Raw genomic sequence first — 14,082 nt, 5'->3', positions numbered from 1 at the left:
TTGCATTCCAAAGGACTCTCAAGAGTTTTCTCTATGCTGTGCTAAGTCTCTTCAGTCATGTCCGACTCTTTGTCACCCCATGGACTGTAGCCCACCAGGCTCCTCTGTCCATGGGGATTCTCCAGGCAGGAATACTGGAGTGGGTTTCCAGGCCCTTCTCCAGGGGATCTCCCTGATCCCCTGGGATTGAGCCCACGTCTCTTACATCTGGTTTTTACCCTTAGTGCCACCTAAGAATTGGGAATGGGAGATGCTGAATCTGGGTGAGGGGACCCTGAGGTGTCAAGACTGAGTATTCTAGCTGCTTGTAAGAGTTATTGTAGAGAAAACTGGCCCTCCACTCTGTTGTGTCAGGGAAATCTCTCAGAGTAACCAGTGCTCAAAGTGGATCATTAAACATATTTACTGAGTCTTTGCAAGATGCTAGGTGCTGTCCTCGGAGAAGGCAATGGCACCCCACTCCAGTACTCTTGCCGGGAAAATCCCATGGATGGAGGAGCCTGGAAGGCTGCAGTCCATGGGGTTGCTGAGGGTCGGACACGACTGAGCGACTTCACTTTCACTTTTCACTTTCCTGCATTGGAGAAGGAAATGGCAACCCACTCCAGTGTTCTTGCCTGGAGAATCCCAGGGATGGGGGAGCCTGGTGGGCTGCCGTCTATGGGGTCACACAGAGTCGGACATGACTGAAGCGACTTAGCAGCAGCGGCAGCAGGTGCTGTCCTAGGTGCTGTGGACAGAGAGGCGAGGGAAATAGACCAAGATCCCTGCCCTTGCATCGAAGAAGCACGTGGCTTACTACTGATAACATGAGTTATGTTGTGTTAATCGGAGTTAGTGAAATGTTAGATGTCAAATACTACGGGGACAAATTCTCTCGTGGTCCAGTGGTTAAGAATCTGTCTGCCAATTCAGGGCACACGGGTTCGATCCCTGGTCCAGGAAGACTCCACATGCCTCGAGGCAGCAAAACACACATGCCACAACTACTGAAACCTGCACACACAGAGCCTGTGTTCCACAACAGGAGAAGCCAGACCAAGGCGATGAAGAGTAGCCCCCATCGGCCGTAACAAGAGAAAGCCATGCACAGCAGTGAAAGACCCAGCACAGCCAGAAACGAATACATAAACTTCAAAGAAAAGGTATATATATTTTTAAAAAGCTATGGGGGAAAAATAGATCTGGGTAAAAAAGATTGGAAATTCTGGAAGAGAATGGTTTCCATATTCAATAGGGTAGACAGGGTAGACATCACTAAGAAGGTGGAATTTAAGCAAAGATTTGAAGGAAGAGAGGGAATGAGTAAGATTTTTCTGGAGGGAAAACACGAGGACAGAATAGCCTGTGAAAAGGCCCTAAGGCAGGAGCATGTCTAGGATGTTTGAGGAATAACTAGGAGTGAGGGGGGTAATGAGAACAGACAGTGCCAGGGAGGTTGTTCTTTAGTCTCTCAGTCGTCGCCGACTCTTTGTGACCCCCTGGGCTGCAGTACGCCAGGCTTCCCTGTCCTTCACTATCTCCCGGAGTTTGCTCAAACTCATGTCCATTGAGTTGATAATGCGGTCCAACCATCTCATGCTCTGTCTCCCCCTTCTCTTCTGCCATCAATCTCTCCCAGCATCAGATCTTTTCCAATGAGTAGGCTTTTCACATCAGGTGGCCAAAATATTGGAGTTTCAACTTTGGCATCAGTCCTTCCAATGAAGATTTGGGACTGATTTCCTTTAGGACTGACTGGTTTGATCTCCTTGCTTTTCAAGGGACTCTTGAGAGTCTTCTCCAGCACCACAGTTCAAAAGTATCAATTGTTTGGCACTTAGCCTTCTTCATGGTCCAACTCTCACATCCGTACATGACTACTGGAAAAACCATAACTTTAACTATGTGGACTTTTGTTGGCAAAGTGATGTCTCTCCTTTTGAATATGTTGTCTAGGTTTATCATAGCTTTCCTTCCAAGAAGCATGCGTCTTATAATTTCATGGCTGTAGTCACTGACCGCAGTGATGTTGGAGCCCAAGAAAAGAAAATCTATCACTGTTTCCACTTTTTTCTCTTGTATTTGCAATTAAGTGATGGGACTGGATGCCATGGTCTTAATTTTTTAAATGTTGAATTTTAAGCCAGCTTTTTCACTCTTCTCTTTCACTCTCGTCAAGAGGCTCTTTAGTTCCTCTTTGCTTTCTGCCATTAGAGTGGTATCATTTGCATGTCTGAAGTTGTTGTCATGCAGGGACTAGTGCCAAATCATGTAGTTCAGTTCAGTTCAGTTCAGTCGCTCAGTCGTGTCCAACTCTTTGTGACCCCATTAATCGCAGCACTCCAGGCCTCCCTGTCCATCACCAACTCCCGGAGTTCACTCAGACTCATGTCCATCAAGTCGGTGATGCCATCTAGCCATCTCATCCTCTGTCGTTCCCTTTTCCTCCTGCCCCCAATACTTCCCAGCATCAGTCTTTTCCAATGAGTCATCCCTTCGCATGAGGTGGCCAAAGTACTGGAGTTTCAGCTTTAGCATCATTCCTTCCAAAGAAATCCCAGGACTGATCTCCTTTAGAATGGACTGGTTGGATCTCCTTGCAGTCCAAGGGACTCTCAAGAGTCTTCTCCAACACTGCAGTTCAAAAGCATCAATTCTTCAGTGCTCAGCTTTCTTCACAGTCCAACTCTCACATCCATACGTGACGACTGGAAAAATCATAGCCTTGACTAGACAGACCTTTGTTGGCAAAGTAATGTCTCTGCTTTTGAATATGCTATCTAGGCTGGTCATAACTTTCCTTCCTAGGAGTAAGCGTCTTTTAATTTCATGGCTGCAATCACCATCTGCAGTGATTTTGGAGCCCAAAAAAATAAAGTCTGACACTGTTTCCACTGTTTCCCCATCTATTTGCCATGAAGTGATGGGACCAGATGCCATGATCTGAATGTTGAACTTTAAGCCAACTTTTTCACTCTCCTCTTTCAATTCAGGAATGCCATTGGTATCTCTGATTCTTAGATCCCACCTTTTTTCCCCCCATTTCTCTCATCTCCTCCCATGTCCTCCCTTCCTTAGACTGCAAAGATTCTGTGGTCAACCACCATAATCATGCCCTTGCCCAAGTGACATGATCTCCTTTCCTCTTTCTCCCTCAGTCATACTTACCTGGCAAAACCCCAACCCTGGTTGAAATGAACTCACTGCCTTCTCTGTGCCTGCTCCCACCCAGCTGAACTCAGGAGGGAACATGTTTCAAATGTGCGGCTGCAAATACTCAGAACCAAACTGCAAGGCTGCCACCGTTTTCCTCTCCAGCCCCTAAGAAATAATTTTCTCATCTCTTCTCTCTAAACCTCCAGCCATTCTCCCCGCTCTTCATTCTCACTTCTTCTTTTGCTGAAAAAAAATAGAAGCAATAAGAAAGAAACTTCCTTAGGCTGGCCCCAGGGACACTACAGCTCACTTGCAGAGGTGTACTCTTGCCCCTCCCGTGAGCATGTTTGGACAATCTGTAAGAGGCCAACCGCTCCACTTTGACATTGAGTCTCCTCTCCTCTCCCTACCCAAACATTTCCTTCTTGCAGTGTTTCCTTCTCTCTGTTGCATCATTATTTGTGCAACACTTGAGCCTTTGCTCCTTTAGGATTCCTCTTCACTGAATGCCCCCACTTCCTCATGGTGCTGTTGAGAATGCTTCCTGAAACTCGAGGGTCCTAGGCCCTCCCTCTTTGTAACTTCACCCTTGACAATCCCTTTCCTCCAGCATCCAGCTAAGCTACAACACCCTAAAGGAAACCCAAAGTCCAGAGACGGAGTCCCAACAAGATTTTGAAAGCAGATCTTCTGGCCTTACTGAAGCTCTATGATGATGGCTGCCTCAGCTGACATCTGCCTGCAACCCCACGAACCAGAAGTGCATAGTCAAGCTGCTTGCAAATTTCCAACCCAGAAAGCTCATCAAAAAAATAATAAATGATTATTTCTTTTTTTTCCAAATTTTCAACGTTTTATTTTGTACTGGGGTATAGCCAATTAATATTGTTGTGATAGTTTCAAATGAACAGTGAAGGGATGCAGCCATATACATACATGTATTCATTGTCCCCCACACCCCCTCCCACCCAGGCTGGCACATAGCATTGAGGAGAGTTCCATGTGCTTTATAGTAAGTCCTTGTTGATTATCCTTTTTGAATATAGCAGTGTGTACATGACCCTCCCAAACTCCCTGACTATACCTCCCCCCAGGAACCATCAGTTTGTTTTCTAAGTCTGTGAGTCTCTTTCTATTTCATAAGTTCCTTTGTATCATTTCTTGTTTAGATTCCACACATAAGGGATGTCATATGATACTTCACCTTCTCTGTCTGACTTACTTTACTCAGTATGACTCTCCCTAGGTCCGTCCATGTTGCTGCAAATGGAGTCATTTCATTCTTTTTAATGGCTGCGTAATATTCCAGATATTCCACATCTTCTTTATTCAGTCTTCCGTAGATGGACATTTAGGTTGCTTCTGTGTTCTGGCCATTGTAAACAGTGCTGTTTATGTCTTAAAGCACTCAGTTTGGGAATGATTTATTACACAGCATTAACTAACAAGTACACCCTCCTAAGTTTGCTTTTCTCCAGTTCTAATCAATCCTTTTAAATGGAAATACCATTAATACAGTTGTAATAATGTAAATGAATTTTTTTTTTCTGATAGACTCTTGGGCTGTATCTTGGGCCTTTGGAATCAGAAACTCTGAGGGTGGCACTTTTCAGTTGGATTTTTGGATACTTCTCAATATTTAATTAGGGAAAGGGGGCAGACACAGACACTATGAGTTATTCTTATACTTCCCTGGTAGCTCAGACGGTAAAGAATCTGCCTGCAATGCAGGAGACCTGGGTTTGATGCCTGTGTTGGGAAGATCCCCTGGAGAAGGGCATGGCAACCCACTCCAGTATTCTTGTCTGGAGAATCCCATGGAAAGAGGAGCCTGGCGGGCTACAGTCCATGGGATCACAAAGAGTCAGACACGACTGAGCAACTAACCACAGCACAGCAATGGGACTATGAACTGTTTTTATTTGTGTGTGTGTTTCATTATTTTCCAGATAAGACAGTAAGTGGGTCCTCGGACTTCCCTGGTGTCTAATGATTAAGACTTTGCCTTCCAGTGCAGCGGGTGCAGGTCCGATCCCTGGTCAGGAGTCAAAATCCCACACGACGCATGAAAAAAGAAAAGAAAAGAAAACAGAAGCAATATTGTAACAAATTTAACTAAGACTTTAAAAACAGTCCACACCAAGAAAACCTTACAAAAAAAAAAGAAGAAGCAGGGTTCTTGGTACTCTGGCAGTTTGATTCTCTCACCCTCCCCCCAGACCCTTCACAAACACTCTGCCCATCCCTTTTGTGGCCCAAGAAAACCCTTGTGGTTAATGAGTCTCAGAAAAAAATGAAGTGAAAGTTTAAGTAAAAGAGACAATATCTAAAGAATGGAGGGGGCAGGGCACAGAAGACCCTCCACCACGCCAGTAACATAGGATAATATTTCCGGAGACCCTACAGAAATATTCTGCACATCCCTTCAAAAGCACCACCCATTATCCCCACATCACCCATCAAAAACTCCATGTCTTAGTGGAGTGGGCAGTGACCAGGGTGGAGTCTCCGCCCTGAAAACAGAAAACGGCTCTGAAAACAGAGCTGCAGGTCGCCTGGGTCCACACGGGTCCCTGGAGATGTCTCTGCCACCGCTGCTGCTGCTACTGCTGCTGCCGCCTCCATTCCTGACCCTGGAGCCCGCCAGGGCCTCGCTGATCCGGTACTGGGGACCCCCACCACCCTCAAACCTGGGACAGATGCTCTCCCTCTTGCCCTCAAGTCCAGGGCTCCCCAGTTCAGGGACTCCAAACCTGGCACCCCAGCATCCATGATTCCTATCTTTTCGGTTCCTGGGTCTCTGAATTGGGCTCTCACCCACTGAAGGCTCCTCCCTGATCTCTCCTGAGACCCAAGCCCTTTCAGTCCAGGGTCCTCCACCCTGAGACCCTGGGTTGAGGCCCATCCCGAAGTACACATTTTTGGAAGGACTCTGCTGGTCCCACTCTGAGCTGTGATCATCTGATGCTGAAATCTTCAGACCTGTGACACCCCTCTTCCAACAAAACTTGGAGAGACAGGTCTGTGACATTTAAATTGAGACTCCCCCAGTTTTTCATCTTCCAAACTGTTGAGGTCTCAAGAAGTCCCGTTTTAGGGACCCCTATGAACTCATCCCCACCTCTGATGCCTCCCCCAGTCTTTCCCTTCCTCTCCTCTCTTCTCTCCACTTTCTGGAACTCTTAATGGCAAGAGGGGGTCTACTCTTCCAGGAAACATTTTATCCCCACTTCATATTCTTAAGCCTCTCAAAGATTGAGTCATGGATGGCGGGGAGCGGGGGGAGCGGGGGAGGGCACTGCGGAGAGCAGAGCCCCAAGGAGAAACTACAAGCAGGTACAGAAAGATTACGGCACGTGATGTTCGCTAACCTACTTTTTCAACCTAATAGATCATGGCCACTTCCCAAGTTAATGCAAAGAGACTCTCTGAGTGTTGACTCAGGACCAACAGCACTGGCGTGAGCAGGACCCAGGAACCTGGTAGAAACGCAAATCTTTGGGCTCCGTCCTAGACACCTACTCAATCAGAAAGTAGCAGTTCTAAAATTTATTTCACTTTTGCTGCTGCTGCTGCTAAGTCACTTCAGTTGTGTCCGACCCTGTGCAACCCCAGAGACAGCAGCCCACCAGGCTCCTCTGTCCCTGGGATTCTCCGGGCAGGAGTACTGGAGTGGGCTGCCATTGCCTTCTCCAATTGCACTTTTGAATATGTACTTATTTGGCTGCACCAGGTCTTAGTTATGACGTACAGGACCTTCTCTTCGACATGTGGGATCTATTAGCTGTGGCATAGTACCTCTCAGTTGAGACATGTGGGATCTTAGTTCCCTGACCAGGGATGGAACCCACGCCCCTTGCAGTGGGAGCTTGGAGTCTCAACCACTGGATGTGCTGGAACTCCATTGCTTTGCACAGGTTTTCTCCAGTTGCGGCGAGCGGGGGCTATTCTTCGTTGTGGTGTGAGGGCTTCTCCCTGCAGTGACTTCTCTCGTGGGGGAGCACGGGCTCTAGGCCTGTGGGCTTTGGTAGTTGTGGCACATGGGCTTAGGTGTTTCGTGGAGCGTGGAATCTTCCTGGACCAGGAATGGAACCCATGTCCCCTGCACTGGCTGGCAGAGTCCTATCCACTGTGCCACCAGGGAAGTCCTATATACATTCTTTTTCCTATTCTTTTCCATTATGGTTTATTACATGATATTGACTATAGTTCCCTGTGCTATACACTAGGAACTTGCTGTTCATCCATTCTATATATATGATATTGATAGTTTCCGGGACTTTCCTGGTGATCCAATGGCTAAGACTCCAGGCTCCCAATGTAGGGGGCACAGGTTTGATCCCTGGTCAGGGAACTAGATCCTCCATGCCACAACTAAGAGTTTGCATGCTGCACTTAATACATACCACAATTAAAAGATGCTGCAACAATGGCCACTACCCCGTGTGCAGTAACTAACACCTGACACAGCCAAATAAATAAAATATTAAAAATATTGACAGCTTGCATCTGCTAATCCCAAACTCTCAATCCATCTGCCCACCCCGCCCTGAATATGTTAGAATCTTGGGAGAACTTCATGTACGTCCATTCTGGAATGGCTTATTTTACATCATTTGGAATGTCTTTTATTGAAACATTTTGGGGAGAGTCTGTTTGGGATGGTTTGCTCTTGGGAGAGTCTTCAGGGGGAATCTGTCATTGTGGTTTGGTAGGTGTTTGGTGGGGGTTTTCTGGAAGGTCGCTTTTGTAGGGCTCCTGGCAGTGACCCTGATGCTTGGAAAGGTTGAAGTCTGGAGAAGAAGGGGACGACAGAGTTTGAGATGGTTGGAAGGCATCACCGACTCGATGGACATGAGTTTGAGCAAGCTCCAGGAGTTGGTGATGGACAGGGAAGCCTGGTGTGCTGCAGTCCATGGAGTAGCAAAAGGTCGGATGTGACTGAGTGACTGAACTGAATGGGTAGTGACCATTACTCCAGGACCATGGAAATGTTTACACTGTCATCATATCCTCTTTGGGGCAGTCTGTTATGGAGGATCTCTATAAAGGGTAGCTCCTGAACTGTTGGCATCTCTTCCCCCACAGGATCCCACTTCGAAGAGTCAATATTGGATTCAAGGCCCTGAACCCACTGAGGGGATGGGAGAAGCTAGCGGAGCCCCCCAGGTTGGGGGCTCCAGCCCCTGGGAACAAGTCCCTCTTTGTGCCTCTCTCCGATTACATGAACGTAAGTCACAGCCCTACAGAGGCTGCCCCCCCAACCTCCCCCAGCCCCCACCCCATCCTTCCTGCCTTCAAGTCAAGCTCTTCATCCACAACCTCTCCTGTTTTGCCATCAGGTCCAGTATTATGGGGAAATTGGGCTGGGGACCCCCCCACAAAACTTCTCTGTCGTCTTTGACACTGGCTCCTCCAATCTCTGGGTTCCGTCTGTGAGATGCCACTTCTTCAGTCTACCCTGCTGTGAGCTTTCATAGGGGAAATTAAGGTTGAACTCGGGCAAAGGGAGAAGGGGGGCGGGGCCTGGTCTTAGGGTTTTTGAAGACCTGTTGCCTTCCGACACACCCTCACAGGTGAGTTGGCCAGAGGGGCAGGAGGCACCGGGAAGACCCCTCTTCCCCAGTGACGTCTCCCTGACCCTCTAACCTAGGGCTCCACCACCGCTTCAACCCCAAAGCCTCCAGCTCCTTCCGGTCCAATGGGACCAAGTTTGCCATTCAATATGGAACCGGGCGCCTAGCCGGCATCCTGAGTGAGGACAAGCTGACTGTGCGTGACGTTCTTCCCGGGACGGCGGGAGCCTAGAAGCAGCCCATTTCTAACATTATCTGGCTTAGGGAGGGGTTTGGAGAGGCGGGTCCTCCTGGGTAAACAGGCAGACATGGCTTCGGAAATGGGAGGCGGGGCTTCCTGGAGGAAGGAGGGTGGGGCGGGGCCTCCTAGGCAGCGGTGGGGCTTTTCCAGGCAGAGCTTCCTAGGCAGTTGGAGGTGTTCACAGCTTCAGGGGGTTTTGAGGACCCGATCTGGGATTCATGCCCTGGTTTGGGAGACCTCAGAGTTATGTAGGTAACGTCCTCCTGGAAGTAACTCACTCCTTTTGAATCTACCCCAGATTGGGGGAATCACAGGTGCAACAGTGACTTTTGGGGAGGCTCTGTGGGAGCCCAGCTTGGTCTTCACTTTTGCCCACTTTGATGGGATACTGGGCCTCGGTTTTCCCGTTCTGGCCGTGGGAGGAGTTCGGCCCCCGCTGGACAGACTGGTGGACCAGGGCCTACTGGATAAGCCTGTCTTCTCCTTCTACCTCAACAGGTAACGGATGAGGGTCTACCTTCCGCTTAAGTTCTAGTCCCAAGAAGGAAGTTCTGCCCTCCTTCAGGAAGTCCCTTGCCCAATAAAGGAAGTCCCACCCTCCATTCAGGAAGTCACTGTCCCAATAGGAGAAACACCTGGACCCTATTCAGAACTTCCACTCGCTAAGCAACACCTTGAGACCTATTGAAGAAACTCACCATCATTTAAAATGTTCCACATTTCAAAACTCAAACCAGGAAATTCCATACCCTACCCCATCAAATACTGAATTTAAGAACCCCATTTCAGCATAAAGAAATCCCAATTACATTTGGGAACACACATCAGAAGTCAGGAATTGCCCCTTTTAACCTAAGAAGTCCCATCTACCTTTTAGGAAGCTTAAACCTTACACTCAAAAAAACCCCAGCTGTCATTCAGGAAGTCTGCAGGGAGGAAATTCTATGTCTTTTAGTTATCTAGATGTCCAACCCAGGAAGTCCCATCCACTTTTTTTCTTTTTGCCCGGTCAGCATAGTTCCCCAACTACAGATCGGACCGGTGACCCTTGCAGGGGACGTGCGGAGTCCTAACCACTGGACTGCCAGAGAATTCTTCCACCTAACACTGAGTAGATCCTGTCCTTCCACACTTCTGGGAAGTCCTCACCCGCAACCCCCATTCCCACTCTCAGCCAGCTGAAGTCTAATTCCACTGAATGTCTAGACATGCAATTCAGAAAGTCTCATCATCCACCTGGGGTGCCTCACTCCTCTCAATCATGCCACCCAGAGCCAATTCAGAAATCTCAATGCTCTACTCCCCTCAAAGTCCTACTTTCTATGGGCAAATCAAGAAGTCCCATGCCCACTTCAAGAAGCCCCCCAAAACCCTGAAATCCTAACCTCCCCCAAGAAAATCCCCATTTCTCTTCACTTCTTGCCTTGCTTCCAGTCCCCACATTGAGGTCCTGCCTGCATCCCACTATCCCACCTAGAAACCAGACACCACCCCTTTGGCAGGAAGTCCCTCCCTTGGCCTTTCCTGGGGCTAACAGGAGAAATTCCCATGACTGTCTGCCTCTGCAGGAACCCTGAGGCAGCTGATGGAGGAGAGCTGGTCCTGGGTGGCTCAGACCCAGCACACTACATCCCACCCCTCACCTTTGTGCCAGTCACGATCCCTGCTTTTTGGCAGATCCACATGGAGCGGTGAGGAACCTGGCCTCCTAGGTCTAGGAGGAGTGGGCTAGAGCCTAAACTCCATGGTCCTGGGGAAAGGGGAGTTGGGGATCCACATTCCTGGGTCTGATGGAGAAGGGGTTGTGGGCCTGGACTCCTAGGTCTGAGGGAAGAGAGGGCTGGGGGGTCTTGCCTCGTAGGATGCCCGCTCTAATGACTGCCCCCTTCTGCCTCACAGTGTTCAGGTGGGCACAGGGCTGACTCTCTGTGCCCGGGGCTGTGCTGCCATTCTGGACACAGGCACGTCTCTCATCACAGGACCCACTGAGGAGATCCGGGCCCTGCAGAAAGCCATTGGGGCAGTCCCCCTGCTGATGGGGAAGGTGAGGACCTGGTCTGGTGCACATGGGCTGGGGAGACTCACAGGGATTTAACAGTGGTCACTGTACAGGATGCTATGGCCTGAGGGTGGGAATCAGATGGGTAGGAGGGCATCCCAGGGCAGAAAGCACTGGACCTTGTGAGTGGGAGGTTGGAGGGAGTAGTGGGAGAAAGCAAAGACACTTCCCTAGAGTCTATCCTGAGTGTCACAGTGCATAGGAGAGGATGGTGATCCAGGTTTACTGGATGAGAGTGAGTGAACATAATGAGTATAAGACTAGTTACATATACCTGCAGGCCCAATATGGCCCGTGGGCCACCAGCTTTTGATTTTCAATTAGAGGTAAAGAGGACCTGACCAAATGGGAGCCTAGGATAAGTGGCAACAATTATACAGTAGTGAGGAAGAGCCAGTAAGGCTACAGAAGACAGGAGATCTTGACCACACAAGGTCTTTAACACCTAGTTGCCCAAAATGGACATGACCCTGCGGCACTGGGGAGTCACAGAAAAAAATTGAGCCGAGAAGGAATCCCTCATTTCGGACTTGTTCCTCTTTTTCCTCAGTACTACATCGAATGCTCGAAAATCCCAACGCTCCCCCCAGTCTCCTTCCTTCTTGGGGGGGTCTGGTTTAACCTCACGGCCCAGGACTACGTCATCCAGGTAGGTGGCCGTCATAATGACGTCAGAGTGGCGCGTTTGGAAGGGTGGGGCTGGGAGTGAGACGTCACTAGGTCCAAGCAAGCGGCACAGAAACACGTCTAGGGGTGGGCAGGGCGAAGCTCTGGCTCCTAGGAGGAAGGCAGGCCGGTGAGCGTGACACCTGTGACTGGTCTTATCGCCCTGTAGATTACTCGGAGTGGCTTCAGTGTCTGTTTGTCCGGCTTCATGGCTCTGGACGTGCCTCCGCCCTCAGGGCCCTTCTGGATCCTCGGTGATGTCTTCTTGGGTAGCTACGTGGCCGTCTTCGACCGTGGCGACAGGAAAAGCGGCGCCCAAGTTGGGCTCGCCCGCGCTCGACCTCGCGGAACAAGACAGTGAAGGGGCGAGCTTGCGCAGGCGCAGTCCTTAGGTTGAGGCTCTGGTTGGACGCATGCGCACACCCTGATAGTAAAAGATTTACTATTTACATCAAACTTATCGAGGTCGCTTCTTCTTCTTCTTTTTTTTTTTAGGGGGAGATTTTAAGGGGAGAAAAAAGTTAGTGTCCGGCTCTCTGGAGTTGAGACAGAAAGGCATTACTCCTTTTCTACCAGATCACACCAGTGGAAGGATCTTGTACTACGAAGCCCATGAAGCCCCTCGCCTACACTGCCTCTCCTCAAAGGCACCCGACGCCGCAGAGCATCACGGACGTTGGAGTCTGAGCGGTGTTCACGCTCTGACGTGGGCGGGCGTAGCCACAACACGCGTAGGAGGCGACAGGTCGCGACCGCAGCGACAGGTGGCAGTGGGGGGGGGGGGGTGTCTGAAACCGTAAAGGGTTTCCCAACCTTTGTTCTAAGGGGAGGGCATACCATTCCCGCACACTTTATCTCCTGTTCCTCCTCTAGACCTTTGGGATTTCGGGACCCCTGGGTACGCCAAAAAGGCGGGGCTTGAAGCCCCCGGGTGGGTGGGGGAGCTGAGCCGCCCCTCCTCCGGCGATGATGTCACTCCCCCCTCCGCAGCCTCTAGCTGCCCAGAGCTGCCGGGGTTGGGTCACCCCTCCCCCCACCTCCAGCCCCGGATTCCCCCATCCCCGCCCCGCCTCGACTTGGGGTGAGTACGGAGGAGGGGTGGGGGGGAGAAGGCTCAGGGTCCGGGGGTGGTAAGACAGCCCAAGTCCCAGTTTTGAAGGCGGGGGACAAGGGAGACGGGGACTCAAAGATTACAGCGGAGAGGTACTCGGAGGGTCTCTCGGAGGGATCAAGGATCCGAGGCAGAGAGTTCCCACATTTTCAGCTTTAGTGCCTGGGGGAGACTGTCCGTCCTGGATTTGGATCTGGTAGGAATGTGGGCAGAGGAACAAGGAAGGGGTCTTGGAAGTCAGAAACAATTCCAGGGCTTTGGGGAATGAGAGAGGGAGAGTTAGGAGGGGGCGCCAAGGATGATGAGGGTGAGAGTTTGGGGCTTTCAGGAATTTTGTGTCTTGAAGGCCTGGGAAAGGATAGATGGGGAAGGAGGAGGGGTGGGGAAATGGTCTGAAGACGTGAACATTGACCTCCCCTCCCCTGGTGTCTGTCGCCAAAAATCGAGTCCACTTCCCTCTGGTCTGTTTGCCAAGCTGGTGTCCCATAGCCCAGCCCTCCTTATGCCTTCAGAAGCCTTCCGTATGGATGGAGAATCCAGGCTCATAAATCCCCCCTCATACCCCGGTGGGGCCTGGAGAGGGCTATATGGAAGTGAGGGCATCCACGTTTCCCAGGGCCTGATGGAATCTGGATCATCCTTGACCAAACCTCTTCCCCTCATCCCATGGTCTCTAATCCCGAGTCTCATTCCATATTCTCCCCTATTTCAGCCTCCTCGCTTCTTCCTCCTCCCCTCCCTTCTGCCCGGGCACCTTCTTCCACACCTTCTGACCTTTGCAAAAATGCTGATTTGGTAACTTGATCCAGTGCCTGGCTGCTGTCAAATGCAGAAAAGTACAGAGTTGGGGTGGGGTTGGGGGGGAGGGTATAAGGGGGGATACTTGACTTAGGTCCTTACCCCAGCGCTTACTCCCAGCCCCTAATGCCCACTCAACCCCTTTACTAGGATCCATCCCCACCCCCACCTGCCCCCAAAGCCTCACTCAACCCAAGCCCATTCCTTCACCTCAGGATTCACAGCTTCTGCCTAGGGATACACCAGAATTTGGAGCAGAAGAAGAGTAGGAAGTCCCGATGTCCTCTCGGGTCCCATGGGAGCTTGAGGACTGCCCGAGAACACTGGGTCAGGGGGCAGTGGGGGATCCTAGGTCTGCGGGTGGGGGAGTCGAAGGAAACTACCTCCCAGATCCGCAGGACGGGCCCCACTTCTGCAATTCTGCAGTGACGCAGCCTCGAGTCCTGGCCAGGATGAGGGTTAGAGAGGGTGATTCAGTGGGAGCCAGAGAGAG

At 50.4% G+C, this 14,082-nt stretch overlaps 1 protein-coding gene and 1 long non-coding RNA gene across 4 annotated transcripts; one reads left to right on the top strand and one right to left on the bottom strand.

Moving 5' to 3' along the window:
* Window positions 1-5,659: 5,659 nt before the first annotated feature.
* Window positions 5,660-12,136, top strand: NAPSA (napsin A aspartic peptidase). Of its 3 annotated transcripts, none has more exons than XM_059877098.1 (10): window positions 5,660-5,800; window positions 7,892-8,068; window positions 8,227-8,368; window positions 8,481-8,604; window positions 8,792-8,910; window positions 9,254-9,453; window positions 10,524-10,646; window positions 10,855-10,999; window positions 11,565-11,663; window positions 11,850-12,136. In XM_059877098.1, the coding sequence occupies exons 2-10, from the start codon at window positions 7,962-7,964 to the stop codon at window positions 12,039-12,041; spliced, it is 1,251 nt and encodes a 416-aa protein (XP_059733081.1). In that variant the 5' UTR covers window positions 5,660-5,800; window positions 7,892-7,961; the 3' UTR covers window positions 12,042-12,136. The 3 variants fall into 3 exon arrangements, with proteins under 3 accessions (XP_059733081.1, XP_059733080.1, XP_002695173.1); XM_059877097.1 differs by having other exon boundaries at window positions 6,530-8,068; XM_002695127.6 differs by lacking the exon at window positions 7,892-8,068.
* LOC112442208 (uncharacterized) lies at window positions 11,436-13,886 on the bottom strand. The gene is made up of 2 exons (XR_003030221.2): window positions 13,800-13,886; window positions 11,436-12,161 (listed from the first exon to the last, which is right to left on the bottom strand). It is a non-coding gene; the product is annotated as an uncharacterized lncRNA (long non-coding RNA).
* Window positions 13,887-14,082: the final 196 nt, after the last annotated feature.

This window comes from Bos taurus, chromosome 18 (genome assembly GCF_002263795.3).
Source record: "Bos taurus isolate L1 Dominette 01449 registration number 42190680 breed Hereford chromosome 18, ARS-UCD2.0, whole genome shotgun sequence".
Classification (NCBI taxonomy): Eukaryota; Metazoa; Chordata; class Mammalia; order Artiodactyla; family Bovidae; genus Bos; species Bos taurus.
This window is presented reverse-complemented; position numbering and strand designations above follow the sequence as displayed.